This window comes from Lepisma saccharinum, chromosome 11 (genome assembly GCF_977018435.1).
Source record: "Lepisma saccharinum chromosome 11, izLepSacc3.1, whole genome shotgun sequence".
In the NCBI taxonomy this organism is placed as follows: domain Eukaryota; kingdom Metazoa; phylum Arthropoda; class Insecta; order Zygentoma; family Lepismatidae; genus Lepisma; species Lepisma saccharinum.
The window spans coordinates 10800615-10819047 of NC_139239.1; the positions used below are offsets into that span (position 1 = coordinate 10800615).

At 37.8% G+C, this 18433-nt stretch overlaps 1 protein-coding gene across 1 annotated transcript; it reads right to left on the minus strand.

Moving 5' to 3' along the window:
* Positions 1–14072: 14072 nt before the first annotated feature.
* On the minus strand, positions 14073–16952 carry LOC145995374 (allergen Tha p 1-like). Its single transcript, XM_083131979.1, has 2 exons — positions 16766–16952; positions 14073–14212 (listed from the first exon to the last, which is right to left on the minus strand). Exons 1-2 carry the CDS (start codon positions 16950–16952, stop codon positions 14073–14075), a joined length of 327 nt encoding a protein of 108 aa, XP_082988105.1.
* Between the last annotated feature and the right edge of the window lie 1481 nt (positions 16953–18433).

Genomic DNA, 18433 nt, shown 5'->3' on the forward strand with positions numbered 1-18433 from the left:
AAATAGAACTTCAGACGCGAAGTAGGATGCAATTGTTTAAAATGTTAATTAACTTTTTCCCGAATGATTTTCAGTGGTGTTTGTTTCATAGATGCTTTCAATTTGATTTTCTTTGGTGAGGATAGAAACATCCCTGGCAGGGATTAAATTTTTCTTCTTCTGCAGGGATAACATTTTGGGAGGGGGGTTCCCAGGCACCCCTTCCCCCCCGTTACTTCGCACACTACCGACAGGTGTGTATAGACCAGTGTTTCTCAACCTGGAGTCAATTATACCGGGCCTTGGCGTCAATTATAGCGGGCCGCGAGAGATTCTCCTCAACTTTGCGACTTGAAGCTCAAGCTGGCAACCACCTAGAAAGATGACCTTTGGTTCGGAGTTCACCAGCGATCAGAGGAAATCCATTCTTGCCAGTGGTGAGAAATCACCCGCTAGGAGCGGATTGTCACCCGTGCAGAATCCAAATTCGAATTTTTAACGGTTGGGTATTTCTAGAGCTTGAGATCGACTGCGATATCAGGAAATGGTTACGCGACAGTAGCGTTGAGCGATCAAATGATGTGGCCGGGGGGGGGTTTGCTTCCCGACTCCAAATTTGGAGGTTGACGGACAGGCACTGCGGTCAATTTAGTTTGGGCAACAATTTTCATTAACAAATATATTGAAATGAATATATTTTGATTAATTGGAATTTTTGGGGGGTCCGAAATACGTATAACAAGCCAGTGAAAAGCAGCACTTGCTAATTATACAGGCCGGAGGAAACTAAAAGATCCTGTCGTTGCCAACTAATATAAACCAAATTTTATAATTGTCAACAAGACCAGACGTAACCGAACTAATACTCTCTATGATTATGCCATAATTTATTTGTTAATATTACATTTCAATAATAATATTAATTAGTCTATGAAGTTAAAAGAAATGGAAACCCTTTTACGATTAAAATTGTTGGAATCGGGGAATCTACTTTTAAAAAACTAATTTACCGGACCACAGGCTCACGAAGGTTGAGAACCACTTGCATCGTGGGTGTGCCGATTTAAACATTTTGACCACGCTATTGTAATTATTCCGTTAACAAAATTTACCCAACATCAGAATTCTCCCTCGGGGGGTGGGGGTGCGTAAATATCTATTTAGGGGGTGTAAGGATAACCTCAGAGCCAAAATGACCATAAATTTGGTGTTTGAGGATAATTTTGAAGAGGTTTTGAGAGGAAATCTATCTGAGGTGTTATGTTGTGTGGATAAATCACTCGTAGCATATTCTTTTAGTAATTGCGTGCGATATTAACGGATTGAAAGGAAGCATGTTTCCTGCTGCTAATACTAGAAAAAAAAGCATTATAACAAAACTGGATTAGCACAGCCTTCGCCACCAAACGTCGGCACGTGTTGAAGACATGCGACAGGACTTCTCAATTAGCTTGTGGTGAAAGGGATCCTCGAAACCGAGGCCGGGGTATGAAGTTCAATGTCCAGTCACGTTTGGCGAGTTCAGTAACATGGCTCCATCCATTGTATTCCTTGGTGTCCACCATGCAGCCATTTTTACACGTTGCCCTTGAGCTACTGGCATTGAGGTCAGCGTGGAAGATCGGACACGCTTGGACATTATATTGGAGAAAGTAAGCCCCCTATTTTCAAATTTCTATGAGGAGCGGGATAAATGTTAAACACTGATCGTTTATTGTTGGGACAACAATTGACGGGTTTCGATAAAATCCGTGTGCATTACCCCCGATTAAATAGCAATACCAGTGGCATCGCGCCAGGCACGTATCTAGAAATATATTTGATGGGTCCACACAAAGTGTCTCACAAATAATAATAATATAATATAATTATTATATATAATATATATAATATAATATAATTATTATTATTATTATTATTTAAGTGATGAGCACCGTTTGACAACCAGGTACATTACTATGTCAAAATAGGTGATACGAAATTACAAAATTGAATACATAATTATAAAATAATACAATGGATCTTACAATCTTATATATCATCATAAGTTCATGTTGTAGTTTCCCACAAGTTCAGCTATTAAACCTCTGCCATTTTTTAGGTATGTTAAAATTGAGACATTCCTCTGGGAATATCTGGGAATTTTATAAGATATATTATTCAAAAAGTATTCACTATATTTTTGGAAAGTTAATACAAAACTGATCTTTTTGTTTTTCTTCTTTCTTCTAAAGTAGAATACTGTGTTAAATATTCAGAAAAATGATGTTCATAGTAATTCTTTTTAAACTTCGTGCATAGTAACCTGATAAGTAGTTTTTTAACTGATTCAACTTTTTAAAGGTGATTATTGGCTGTCAGAAACCATAATTCATTAGCATATTCAAGAATAGGACGAACTATCGTTTTATACAAAAATATTAAGGTGCTTTCTTTTTTAAAGACTTTCCATGAGAAAAATATATAACCAAACATCTTCTTGGTTCTTTTGCAAATTTCTGAAATGTGTTCATCAAATATGAGAGGAGTTAATTTCTATTTAATTTATCTTACACCAATATGTCATTCTATCAAGGTCAGCCTGAAGTTGAACGACATCATTATTTGTTAAATAAAACTCTTAAAATGATTATATCATCTGCGTATAGTAAACATGTGGAGGGACAATGTTGAGATAGACCTAAAGAAAATCGGTAGGGATGGACAAGAGTATATAGATCTTGCTCAAGATAGGGGCAGATGGAAGGCCTGTGTTGCTGCAGCCATGAACCTTCGGGTTTAAGAAGGCTAGAGAGTTATAGTGGAACCACGAGCAAAACAACCTGCGCAGACCCGGGACTCCTGTACACCGTACCCCCGCGAGTAGGGGAGGGGGAGAGAGGACCATGCTTTCTTATGGCCCTAGGTGGAGGGAAGAAGGGAAAGTTGCGCGGGGACTTTTCGTCCCAAGGTTTTTTTCCTTATGGTCGATCTATAGTTAGATTTAATAATAATAATTATTATTATTATATTATTATTACTATTATAATAATGATTACAATTAGTACGTTAATACGTTAATACAATTAAAGGGTCTATTGATTGATTGATTGAGTTTGTGTTTTAAGTCCACTTTATGCACAGTAAGGCTAATCAGGACTGGACCTACAGTTTAAAGTGGGATCCGAACCACTATGTGCCTTCACCGGGTATTGACCTCTTGATAACAAGGCGATGATGTAAAGGGTCTATTCATAATAATATTAATTAAATTATGTAAATTAATTAATATTGTTATTATCAACTGAATAGGTAAAAGACGATATAAGGATTGATATTTAAAGCACGTATTCATTATCTAGCTTACGTTAAGATTCCTAAAGTATGCATATTCCTAGCAAGGAGATTGATGTCAAAAAATAAAAAGTCGAATTTTTATTGAATAACAAAAGAGAATGTTAATGAAAAATAAAGTATATGTATACTTTATACATATCAATCTAAGTAGTAGTGTGCATAAATCTTTAATCCCAACCTAATCCTTGACTTCGTGTAAGTCGACCGAAATATCAGGTGGTTATAATTAAAGTGACGGTGTTCAGAGTGGTACAGCACGGGCTGTAATGAGAGTAGCAGTCTGAAACTTCGTAGATATGCTAATGAAGCAATGCGCTCGCGAATTATGAAAAAAAAAGTTCCAATTCTCGCCACCAGGGTAAAAATGGCGCTGTAAGCAGTCAAAACTTGGTATAGTTACAGGAAAAACACTATAAATCGCAGAAAACAATACTCTTTGTAATAAAATATCGCTACAATTTCACTATTCGAATTACATGAACATTACTAAAGGAAAAAGCAACAAGCGTCACCAACAACAACCAGGGAGCTCACACAATGGTTAGGCAATTTCACCGACTTTGACGTCAGAGTTATGGAAAATTCCACGTTTTGACTGCTTACAGCGCCGTTTTTTACCCTGGTGGCGAGAATTGGAACTATTTTTTTTTTGCATAATTCGCGAGCGCATTGCTTCATTAGCATATCTACGAAGTTTCAGACTGCTACTCTCATTACAGCCCGTGCTGTACCACTCTGAACACCGTCACTTTAATTATAACCACCTGGTTCCTTCGATTACGCAACAAGTACTAACCAAGTATATTTTGATAATTTAATTTTAACACTTGGTAAGTTTAAGTCTTTCGGGGGGAGCGTTCCTGACCCCCTGGACCACCCCTCTAAATACGTCCTTGCATAGCGCAGAATTCCGTCATCCTCCCGTAGGCAAAATATATGGAGCCTTTGGTAAAAAGGACACAATAGAAACTGATATAAAACATATGTGACGATGTGCATGGATGTAGCTAGGCACATGAATTGGGGAGGGGGGGGCAAATTTGCATATACATTAACAATATTCATTACTTAAAATATTAATTCCCATAGAGTAGTATATTTTAAATATTACTTTACTATTATCATTACATTCATATTTAACTTATTCTATATCTCACTAAAACTTTAAAAAAATATCTACTCTTCTAGCTACGTCCCTAACAACGTTTTTTTTCTCCTCTCTCTCTATCTTCTATTTCTGTTTATCTCTATCTCTCACTTGGTTGCTTCATCTATTTCACTCCCTTCCTATTTTGCTATTTCTCATTCTTTAGGTTATGTATCGCCTTCCTTTCTTTCTCCAAGAGTGAGTGGAAGTGTTTGTACTTGCACCGAAACAAAATGCTTATTAAAAAAAAAGTATCAGGGGTGACCAAAGGGGTAATAATGGGACGAACCGTGTCATCAAAATTTAGAGGGCGGAATTTTCTTTTAAAATAATGTAAATTAAACTGTATATACTTTTATAAAATAAATTATATGTACAAAAGGTTTAGCATGTGGCTAATCAAGCCTGGCCCAAACTTTTTTTGTGTTGGTGTTTTAAGCCCACTTTGTGCACAGTAAAGCTAATCGGGACTGGACCTACAGTTTAAAGTGGAATCGAACCACTATGTGCCTCCACCGGGTATCGAACCCGGGACCCATTGATTACAAGGCGACGACGCCACAACTGTGCCATCGGGGAGGCCTACCTGCCAGCCATCGGGTATCGAACCCAGTACCCTTTGAGTGACGTTACCACTATGCCATATCGGGCAAGAACAATGAATTTGCACATCTGTATATAAGTGTTACGTCCCGCATCGTGACCGTACTGTCTGGCTTTAGGCTTTGAGCTCGGGCTTCGGGACAGGTACTGGTTTGAGTCTACTGGGGGAAGCGTAAAATCGCAGGTAAAAGTATAATAATACGTGTGTGGGACCGGTGGACACCCACCATCGTGAGGAAACTGGGGAGCTACGAATGAGTAGCGTAACTAGGTCAAGGAAAACTTACAACAACGGCTGGGAGTTCGTCGTGCTGACCACACGTCACCCCGTAGCTGATTGGATGATTGAGGCGTGCTAAAGCATATGGGAGTGAGGCCAGCAGTCGTTAGGTAGGCCTTAGCCATCAAGGCCTGTTAAGCCATGGGTTGTTATTATTATATCAGTGTTATAATCTTTACTCATTCGGTATTATTTTCATTCTTAGGTACAGTCGCAGGCTGTGGCAGAACTTATTGAAAATTTGCTAATAAAATCTACTCATCGCCGTATAGTTAGGCAACACACATAACGCCTTGCAGAAATGCCATTTTTTTTTGTCAGAATCTATGTGTTCCACTTTAATTGGCGGTGACTGTACAAGGTACTAAGTAATTTTGCTAATGTTCACCTTTTGAACTCCTTTCGTCTTCCCTTCAATTTGTGTACTCTCTCGTCTCCTTGAGGGTTCAGGAAGAAACAGGGTGCTGCGTGGGTCGGCAATAAACTTGAATTGTGATTGCTGGTCATTGCGTGCGATTTATATTGCTGCAGGAAAACATAAGCTGCTAACTGTCGACCTCGCTCAACACTAAACATTATCATAGTATCCTAATATAGAGCTAAGTTTCATTAATTGTAATCAAACGCAGGAAGTCAGGTCTTAAATGCTGCATCAACAAAGATGTGAGTTGAATGCTCGTCGTCAAATTAGTCTTTGGTTGTAACGAACGACCTTTTTTCCTCGTTGTTAATCAATCTTGGCAGCTGTTGAAAGGTAGCAGGTTTCGCGCTCACATCTACCTAGCATTGCTCAACGCGCTCACGTACTAATTTTCCTCCTAAGTGCACAGCAAAATGTCCATTAAGGAGAAATTGCAAGAGCAAACCTTCGGACGACAAATTGAGTCATCTGTGTTTTGGGTAACTGTCATTAAATTTGTTTTCGGTACCGAAGACTTTGCCCGTTTTGTTTTTCAATTCTGACTCTCCCCACTACTTTTGGCGTTGTGTAGCCGAGGTGTTTACGAAATTCTAGTTAGTTGTTTATGCTGACAAAATTGGAAAGTTTTTCGTCTTGCGTTTCCATTTCTCGTATTGTACCTTGCTTTTCTGCCACTCTAAGCTATTTACGGCAATGAAGATGAATCATGATTATATGAAATTGATAAAGCTGTAACGTAGCAAATTTTGGGGAGGGCAGTGCCCGCGATCCCCTCTCAACGACGTTCCTGTGCTAAGGAGAGGCTCAAACAAACACCCATGTCCAGGTTAGCACTCGAAGCCGGAGCCTTTGTTGGCGAGGAAGAACATTGGAAACCTTGACAACATTGATCAATTAGGGAAAATTATAAATTGTGCAAGATAAAACTGCCACGTGATACAATAATAGCGTTGCATTACCCTTTTATTAACTGGATACAGAAGAAAGGATTTCATTGCTTCTTGGATATACTCTTCGGGATAGATCTTTAAACATGGGTTCTTCCCATTTGCACATGAACTGCTAATGAAATACTCGTCCCCTTACCGGACCAATATTTTGCGAACAACTGTTCCCGAGATGGGAAACCACTTTCTTTGTGTGTATCAATCTGCATCTCGAACAGAAGAATAGAAACATGTTTATTTTATGGAGAAAAAGATGGTATAGATGATATGTTTATATGAAAAGCCGCCTAATTGACTTTAGTTATCTGGGTAGTAATTTTTTAACGTTCGGGTTCCAATATTTTACAAGGCAAATATGTTTGTTCTTACGTCTAGTTCATCTTTATTCGCTGCCCCTTGCCACACCCTTAATGTGATATGCAAATACTTGTAATTCAAAACGTTTCCATATTCTGAGACAATACCAATATTACACCAAAATGCCAACCACGTAGTATACCTTGGGCTGCATTTTGCAGACTAAGGAGGTTCTGGCGGGCGTCTGGGCCCACAGCTAGTATAATCCATTGTTGGGCTCGTATTGATTGATTGATTTGCTTTATTTCACTTCGCTTTTTGTGCCACTTTTTGTAAATTTGCAAAGATGGGGATGAGGGATGATATGATGACATTCATGAATGAACACTCAGAAACAGCCATGGCCAGGCTAGGATTAGAACCCGGGATCCCTGGCGTCGTAGCGCGATGTGCTAACCACTCCGCCACGGAGACCGGCTGTTGGGCTCGTATTGTATACTGTCCTTCTCTATTTATAATTGTCCTCTCACCAATGCCATCTTACCGCCTTCCATCCTTATCTTCGCGATTAGCCAAAAGTGCCAGAAAGCTAGGTAAAATAAAATAAATAAATCAACTGCTAAATGCTGAATTCAATTAGAGGTTAATGAAAACGGTTAATTATTATTTTGTTGTTATTATTATTACTATTTACATATTGAATTTGACAGAACACATGAAAGAACTTTTCTCGAAGATAATAAATTTGTGGCAATTTATTACGCAGATATACCATTTGGGATTGACAGGTACTACCAACGGAAAATTGCTCGAAATCAAACTCAAGTCAACCAGCTTACTTTCCGTTTCAAACTAGTTTTGTTTCTGAGATCTTATAAAAGTCACTATAACCACAAGATTTTGAACAATTCATCTTTGAACTGTCCATAGTAGCTACGTATATGCCATGAGAATGCCCGCATTTAGACTTCCGTTCACTTAGTGTTCGCTTCCGCGACCTACATTCGATCAGTCCTCTTGCTGTGGACTTGCTGTCGCCTAGGGAAAAGGGGGTGACCTATTACCAGAAGGTTTCTTGGATGTGTAAAGACCTTGACACTTTCTTCCTTACCGTTTCCGCCAGCGGTATTAAATTCACTTTTATTTCACACGAACCGGTAAAGCTACGTGAAAAAGCTGCTAAGCTCAGATATCGTTGACAACTTCCGTTTCGAACTGGAGAAATTATTTTTGATACATCTACGAATGTAGACTCACTATATCAGAAACTGGAAGAAGTATATAGTGTGAATGGTAAGTTTAGATTTTGTTGTACGTACCTAAATGATTCATGACAGATTCAGTGTACGTTGTTAAATATAGTTGTTTTGTTTAATTAAACAGTTGGCCAACACAGAAATACACTTACAAGTATGTGTGGATTAGTCTTCAGGGTAACCCCTTACAGTGAGGCAATATTGCCTTAATCGCGACGATGGAGATGGATGAGTAACTCACGCAATGAATGATGGAACAAACAGAATGATGTATCCGTGTTACCCAGAGTTCAAACCTTGGCTTTATGTTGTTTTACATTGACAACTCCGTCACAGAGTGTGTTTGGTGATCTATCAATTGCCATTGCAACCAGAATTTCAATGGAAGCCGGAGTATTGACTGTCTGTCCTGTCCCACGCACCTTATTCCGTCCCCTTTTTTGAAATGCCATTCATAAAATATAGATCTCATTTTATTGTTCTCTGTCAGAACTAAGAAACACTATGGGAGAAGATATTGATAATTGTAATATGCATGACGCTAAGATTGGATGTGACAGGCGACATGGATCACGAAGTGACAATCGACAACCGACATTTTCTGTCTTTATAAGAAAGCATTCACCGCGCACCAGCCCGAGGCGACACGATGCGCGGTATTGAGAAAACAGCCCACGCCGAGTGACGCGTAAGCGACACTTGCAGCTTGTGTCGCTTCGTTTCGAAAAGTTGCATTTATATCTTAAGGTTGGTTTCCAAGAGAGACGTGTCGCTTGTCGCTTCGGCCTGAAAGCTCCCTGGGTTGCTGCGAGTCTGTCTTGTATATGTTTCACTAATTTTGAGCAGCTAAAATATGCATACGACAACTATTCTGAAACTAATTCTTCCCTTGCAGGTTTGCTGCCGGATGCTCTACAATCGAACTGCAGCAAATGCACCGACAGGCAGAAGGAGATCGGAAGGAAGACCATCAACTTCCTGAAGAAGAACAGACCCAATGATTGGGAGCAGTTGCAGGCGAAATATGACCCTGAAGACAAGTACACGCGCTTCCAAGAATCCCTGCACTGATAAGAATCATGTTAAATTATTAACGACTGTTGTTTGTCGCCGAAAGACTGAATGTTGCGTTTTTTGAGGTAGGAACACGCAACATAGCGTGTCGCTTCATACAATACTCGCAAAACATGTCACAACTCACCGTGTTTTTTTTTAATTTGTAAACTCACCATGTGTACCTCACAGGCAATAAATGATTTGCGCTTTTTCCTAAGTAACAATTATTCTTGGTTTATATTCATCCTTATCCTAAGTAAATATAGCGAGTGTTTTATCCAGAATCTTTCATCTGGGAGTGTGAAAGGTCGTCCGTGGGAAAGGTATAAAGGTACATTTGGCGTCAAAACTACCATAAATATGGCGCTTCTGAAAAATCTTGGAGTATGTTGGGTGTTGGAGTGTTAAGGAGTGTGTACACAATGCACTGAACGTAAGTAGTATAACTGTCACAGAAACCACAAGGCAACAACTTTAGCCGTGCATTTTAGGTAAATTGCAGAATATTAAAATCCTCCCTCCCCATCTCTTGATGCTGGCTAGGTATACTTTCTTTTTTGTATACCCTTTGGTTATTTTTACTTCGCTTTTCTACCTCTTGGCAGTAATTTATCTACACTGTCAACGTCCCCACCAAATTTTTCACAAAATCCCAATTTGTGGACAGTTTACCTCTAAATTTACCCTTATTTCCATTTATAAAGGCTTTGCACCTTCCCAGATGATAATTCTGGATAAATCTCTGGATCTTGGTATAATTCCGACGATGAGAAGGAACGACCGAATTGATTATGGAACAAACGCAATGATATATTCATGTCTTAACCAAGGTTAGAACCTATGATATCTGGCTTCGTAGCGCGTTACACAACTCTGCCACGGAGGCCGGCTGGCGTAAGGTATCCATAGCCAGACTTCAATCAGGTTTTCACAACCAGAAGACTGTAGAATAGATTTTAGGTTATAACTGTCTATTTTTAAAAATCAATTTTCCTAATTTGTCTCGATAACAATGCCTTCTTTCACTATAATTATGAGCAGTTTTGCAAATGTGACGAAGATCTCTACTGCGAGGGCCAGGGCGTTAACGCTCTGGTTTCAACACATGAGGTGCACCGGCTTGATCAACGATGGGTGCCAATAATTTTTCTTGTCACAGGTCTCTAGAGGAGGAGGAGGGGGATTACACGCGGGTGGCTTTCATATACTGCAGAGATTGAGAATGTGTAGGCCCTTCAAAGGTGCTAGCTTCTTAGGTAATTTGATCACTTACAAGAATTACACCCAAGAGACTTTTGCAGTGCTTGCAGTGTTGAGTAGATCGACTTCGAAATCGGCGAATATGCCATATAAACAATAAAACATCTAACAAGAATTATTTTTTTAAAAAAATCTCTAAGAACATGAAACTTGGTTTTGGGACAATTTGTTGCGTCTGCAAATTCCGACTAAAAAATCAGGTTATCGATTTATGTGGCTATGAGTGACAATGGAACACGCCCGTACCCAGTATTGTTTTTAGGGGGCGGGGGGCAAATCCAAAAATGTGGAACAAAGGTTTTTTTTTATTTGGTTAATTTTACCTAGCTTTTATGCAGGGTAGGAAATCTTTGAAGACTCTAGGGGGGGAGGGGCGAGATATCAATTTACACACACACACACCTTATCTATCTATCTATCTATCTATATATATATATATATATATATATATATATATATATATATATTGATAGAAAGATATCGATATATAGACACACACACACACACAGATATATATATATATATATATATACACAAGTCAATTATTCACTACATAAGTTACTAAATATAGCTATACAAAGGAATTCATTTGTCACCTTTATATATTTCAAATATTTATAAAGTAACAAAGTAATTCCTTTACAAACTGGCACTCGCCCGAGGCCCCCCGCTTCAGGGGACCCTACACCAGGTGAAAATTATTGTATGTGTGTGTGGTTTATTGCGCGTTTATGGACGCTGGCGCTTCCATAAAGCAATTATCTGATTTTTATTGACTTATTGTTTTGGCATGCTTAAAAATATCAAAAATTACGGAAATCATATTGTAAACACAGCGCTATATAAATATCACGTTAACTTTTTTCAATCAAAAAATGTAAATTTACAATATTCTTTTAATTATAGAATGAAAGCATGAAGTGAAAATATCATTTCAAATGAAAAAATGTAAATTCACTACAGCGTGAAAATTTAGTGTAAAGTAAACAAATGAGAATTATGATTTTGATTTGTTTCTTTACTTCCATTTTCTTCCACTTTTGGCTAATCCCGATGATGACGATAAGTGATGATATGTGATGGAACTCACAAAGAACACCGGGAGAATTGTGATAAGAACATTATTGGATATGATTAGAAATTGACACTTTGTTAGATATTGTATGTGTGTGTGTATATACACACACACACACACACACACACACACACACACACTCAGTTTTGTAATTAAATATAATGAACGTCGTACCACATCGGAAATGAAACACTAATTTAGTAACTTTTATTAGCCTCCTAAAATTCTTGTTTTTAACCTGAAACATGTTCAAGGAAATATATAAATTATTTGTTTATTAATAGTAATAATGTGGATATTGTGATAATGTAGGACACCTGTACTACAGACTAAGGAACAAAAATATCTGATTTTCTCAGATTTCTGAGAAATTTTGATTATTATTATCGGCCCCGCGTGTATTGTATGCCCCAGGCCTCGCATCCGCCTAGGGAGGGCCCTGCTCTGAACTGCCATGATAATTCTATGTTTAGAAAATGATATATTTATAAAATAAATTATATGTATTAGAAATGATTCTTGCAATGAAGAACATGCTTGAATGTAAGTTAACCAAAAAACCCGAGACATTTTCGTATCACAACTGCAGTTTGAAAAATATAGGGATAGGATTAAAAATAATAGGTTTTCCCGGCTAAATTGTGTCGTCGTCTGGTAGCCTTGCAACAATGGTTATAAAACTAAAATGACCTGATATTGCAGACTGCATAATTCTGGAACTTGCTTCTCCACAAACAACCCATTCATTTATGAAAGGGCAAAATCGAAAATCTTACAAAATCTTAAAAGTTGTCAATGTTTTTCGTAGTCTTTATAGATTAACATTTCAATATTTCATGGCTCGATGGGGAGCCATGGCCCCCATGCCCTCCCGCCCTTTGGTACGGGCCTGCAATGGAATATTTGCCTATTCGGTACTTACCACAACGCAAGCCTAAAATACTAGAATAAACGTGATAATTTCGCTAATCACATTCATAATGACGAATCGGTTCCGTTTATGAAGAATGTGTTCAAAACAAAGACAAATCAGGAATATTAAAAATGATAAGTTTAAATTAATAAAAAATGAAGCGTTTATACACTCTACTATAAACTAACGATTGTTTAACCTTGACGATGGGTATTAAACATGAAAACGGTGAGTGTATTGAAACTTTTATATCACTCAGAGTGAAAATGTATGATCTTCCCTAACCACATACATAAAATCCCTGACCTAACACAAATAGCTTCTAGGTTTTCAATAAATGTGCTTAGAACACGAAAGTGCATTGATAATGTTGATGTTTGAGCAAAGTTAGCTTATCTCGAGAAAACGTATGTTCTACTTACCCCATGCCTTCTTACCAAACTCCGTAACTATTCCATTTCTTCTTACATAAAAACAAAGCCTTGTTTTACACCACAACGGCGTTTATCTATGTATGTCTCGTTTTTGTTTATTCATAAACATAATGCCATAAATATAAACGGCACCAACGATTTGTCGACCCGCTCTGTCCTCGTAACAAAGCAGTTGAAGATATGTTCACATTTAGCTGAGATGCTAACGTGATACCAAGGCGTGATACCACTTGAACACCTGCATGTTTCATTTTCACTGTTGTCATTCATTACATTACAAATTACATCAATATGTTTACTTATAAATTTTTGCCTCTCAATAAATCAAAAATTCTTTCAATTCCTTTATTTAATTTAAACAAAAGTAATAAGTGTATTAGCTCAAACAAGACAGATTAATCGAAGTCTATCAAAATAACAGAAGAATGGTACATGATTAGCGATGCGTGTCTCAGAGCCATCTGTTGAGGTATGCATGCACTTAAATCTATTCTTTTTCTTTGTATTTTCGCGTTAATTTAGAGTATCGTTTTTACCTATTCAGATTGTTATTCGATACGATGAGATCAAATAATAATAATTATTAATTATAATTATTAGAACAAACTTGGAAATAAAAACTTCAAAGATGATATGCAGAGCCGAAAACTCAACGCCTTCAGCCTCAGCGGATGTGGCATTTTCGAGACCAGTGATGGCGTCAGAGAGGGCAGGGAGGGCGGGCGCCCACCAGTCGATCAGTCCACCTCCAGAAAACAATTAAAACTATATAAATAAATAGAAATATGCATTTTGTATGGTATTTACGGGTATATTAAATGTAACTGCTCCCTAGAAAAGTTTCCTGACCCCACTCGATTTTGCTGGTGCCGTATCGTTCGACGTACCTTATTCACGAATATTTGGACAACAAATCACCAGACTCCAAAAATAAAAACTAATAAATCCAGTACGTAAAAAAATTATTTAATCATCATTGAAGACGTTTTTACACGAATTTAAGATCTGTCTTAACTTAATTAACACAAACAACGTAAATGTATTTTAACATACATATGTTTACTGATATTAACCTCTGTATCTCTGCATAATGGAGGACCAGACTGACGGATAATTCTGCTGGATAAAACTGATCACTTTGCGAGCGTTCGATGCTTGGGAAGGGCTGCAGGCTCTACAGTTTCTGTTCAGAACTTCAGGAAGGGCAGCTGAAAGAAAAGTACAATAAATAAATAAATAAAATTAAGAAAGACATGGAGTAAGTATTCAACTGACAACTGAATGATGATTATGTAAAAAGTTTGCCTTTTCTAGATATTTTATTCACAGATCAGAATTATATATACTCTCCTCCGAGAAACGAACTAGAGATCTCCTGATTGAAAAAGCCATAACCATTAGGTTATCAGGAAACAATCAACGGAGGATAGGAGGGGGGTACTTCATTAAAAATTATCAGTATATCAACGTCATAAGAAAATTGGGTTCGAAATATCTATCATCAGCATATTCTTCAATAATGAAAACAATGATAATAGTTTTAATCAGAGAAATAACACAAAGGCGTAGATTTGTTCTCTTACTTTTAGGCAGACTTATGAAAAGTTTGCATGAATTGTCTTGTTTTATTTTCAAATAAAAGGCCAACATCTAAAATATTTTGAAAATCTAAAAAACGTATAAAGATTGAATGACAGAAATAGGGGAGTCTAGCAGCAAAAGCACCAGACTGAGTGATGTAATACTCATGGATCCCACTGTACTACAAAATCTTCCTGAGTGGAATTAGCTGCCAACCATGTAATTCTGTCCCTACGTTGACAATATCTGCGACGTTCTTCAACGCATCGTCGTCACCTTTATTCAGTGACAAACGTTTGAATCATCATGAAAATCGCCATGCACAGAGAAAGTAGAGACGTAATATTTAACGTTGTCGAAGTCTATAAGACAGCTAAGCAAGAGAGGAAAATATATACATATGGCAGATAGGAGGCACTCGGCTACAGGGAGCGAGAGGAGATAACAAATGACTGTCCACTTTAGTTCGGGAGCTTGATATAGTTTTTCTCATCTCGGTTGAGTTGTACATATTTTACCATTTTTAAATAAATTAAATGCTTTTGGCTACTTGAAAGTCTTGAACTATGAACTTTTGCATAATAATAACAATATTTTATTTTAGAATGCCATGGAAAGGTGGCCAAAATTCAGTACTTTGTCTATATAACACTCACAAATAAGCGCCGATGTCGGGGGAAAAGCACTCCCCACCATTCCTCAAGGACAGACATTACATACATGTATTGTATACATACGTAACTTACACACACACACACTAACACACACACATTTGCTTATTTAGTCCACTTTATGCACAAAAAGGCTTATCGGTACTTAACCTGCAGATTAAAGTGTGATCCGAACCACTATGTACCTCCATCGGGTATCGAACAGGGACACCTTGGTTACAAAGTGAAGACTTTTCCACTACGCCATTGGGGAGGCACCATGTCCAGTCTTGTTCTCCTCCAAAATTCAAAGTTGGCGCAAGCCTCACACAAATTTTGGTAAATTGGTTGGTTTATTTTACTTTTCCATTCTGCCACTTTTGGCTAATCGCGTAGATGAGGATGAGTGATATGGAGAAATTGATGAAGGGACACTAACAAAGAACATACATGCCCTGGCCGGGACTCGAGTCCGGGACACCTGACATCGTAGCATGCTGTGCTAACGACTCTGACACGAAGATCGGCAAACTATTTTGGTAAAGTCGGATATTAATGTTGTTATGGAATCATTAAGAACAAACTAACATTTTTATAATTTATATTTGTTTGGGTAAGTCGCTATCAATGACAATTTACACCTGATTTATACTCATAATCAGAAAGGATACTAATTATAGTCCTTTATGAGTATGCGAAATACATCATAGGCGTGCGCACGCGAGGCAAGGGGTGTGAGGGAGAGGGGCCTACCATAATATCTGATAGCAGCTATTGAAGAAATATCATTGAAGGACGAATGCAAAAGACTGCGCTTTCACTGATCAAAGCTTTTGAATTGAGGACTAAAAGTGGTAAAAGTTGTAAGTGCCAAAAGCGAAAGTGTTGGGAAATTGCATCGTTCAGCACATCAGACCGTACGAATGTTCACACCAGTGCCTTTTTACACTCCCTTTGAACTACTTAGAGGGCTACCAGCCGCTTTTCACGTTTACCACATTATCAGGCATGGCACATTTCGCAGTTTAACGTGGAAAACTGTGTTTGAATTTTATGTGGCACTTACAGCGTTTACCAATTTTAGTCTTCAATTCGTGATACGTTTAGATATACTACATCTCATTCGAAGTCCAATTGCTATAGTTAGCATTTTAGCAAGTATTTACAGTCATCACAGATTAACTTAGGGATAGTTCACAAAAGTCTTGTTTTATGCAATATTTGTGAATGTATATAGCTATTCATTCACTTCCCAAGAAAAGGCGTGAATTTTATTTACATTCGGCATTCCTTGACTTAGAGTAAATACGAATTCCATTTCCGCATCAGCGGTATGACGTATAGCCTCAAAATTACATTATCTGGTATATCCGGATCCACTCTGCCTATGTTCTGTGGTACGCATCAGTACACAATTTGTCAAACAATAAGACGACTGAATTTTCATCAAGGCTTTTCCCTCCCCCCCCGTCCATTAATCAGAGGATGCACGCACGCCTATTATAAATACATGAAATATTTATATCATACCTATGATTTGCTGTCCAGTCTTGTCGCAGGTGCCTTTTCCCAAGACGCAATTGATCTGCTTCTGCACAAACGGCGTGTTCCTCAGAAGACGATCTATATCGGTAGATCCAGCTGCTGCTATGTGGGATTGTCCATAGGTCACAGCGACTAGAGCGCTCACGGCGAAGACGACTGCGAAAACTTTCATCTTGAACTGTACCGTCTACCTAGATCATGCTCCGATATATATACACCTCGGCCGAAACGGTTTTCAGGAATATGCGTTGACAAATTTAGCCGTCAAAACAAGTTATTCCCGCACAGTACTTTCCTAGTGGAAACGTTGAGAATTTCTCTCTCGGCTTTCCGGGTCCTTGCGAAAACGAAAATATGGGTTTCAGAACGATTTTCCAGATCTGAGGAAATTCTCTCTCTTACCGACGCGAAGACAGGTTTCATTTAAAATGTTTAGTGGTGGCGAAAATATTAATTTCGTCAACACTGTGACAATTTATCAATCATGTACTAGTATTTGATCCTTACAGATTAAACCCAAAGCAAAAATAATGCCACAGGTTATATCAGAAATGAATTTAGTTGGGTTAAAAAAAATGGTGGAAATCAGAGAAAAACTGGTCAAATACGAGTAGCAGCGCACGAGTATGAATGGGCGTCGTCTAAAATATTGATAAAACTTGAATCATTGAAATAACAGCGATATTATTCTTATCATGAGTATGATTGTTATTATGCAATAAAACTATTTAAATAAACAAACTTTATTCCAAATATATTATTATTATTAGTCTATTATTACTTTGCTACTCGATCCACCATACGAGTGAATATCTACAGATAGTGTACTGAAATGCATAGCCATTCTATTTTATTAACTTTTACACTTCTCTTTCAAGGAAAAGCTGTAAAATATTAGGGGGAAATTTTATTCCTATAGTTTATATTGTGTGATCTCTCACATCAAATTTCATATTTGGAATTTTGAAATTCGTTGAACCGCTTGTTATTTATTAGAATATGAAAACGTAAACTGGTTCCTATATTTTACACTCAATTATTCGATTTAACACCGTTATTACTTTGGTTGTTCTGTTCGAATACTAACTAAATTATATTTCTGTTATTAAGAATAAACATAACAAAATGTTTGATTTTTATAAATTGAAATGAACGATGCCAATTTCCATGGAAGTCGAAGGATCGGTTCAACACTCCTCCACCCTATATTATTATACCAACCACTCTAGTATCTAGTTACATTGACAACCTGACTCCCTACAGGCTCATGTGGTTAAAAATAACATTTAATAAGATGGAAGGCCCTTATTTTTAATCCCTCTGTCCCGACTATTTTCTAACTGCAGTCGGACGTGAAAATGACCAGACTTTTGTGGGTGTACACATTCAGGCATCTTTCATTATAAGAATCACTGCTGGTGGGTATAATTTAATAATAAATTAACATATTATTTGTTTTTCCACAATTGATTGATTGAGTTGGTGTTTAAAGTCCACTTTATGCACAGTAAGGCTACTCGGGACTCGACCTACAGCTTAAAGTGGGATCCGAACCACTATGTGTCTCCACCCTTGATTACAAGGCGACGACGCTACCACTGCGCCATCAGGGAGGCCACTTGTTTTCCCACGAGACGCGAATATTACTGTCTA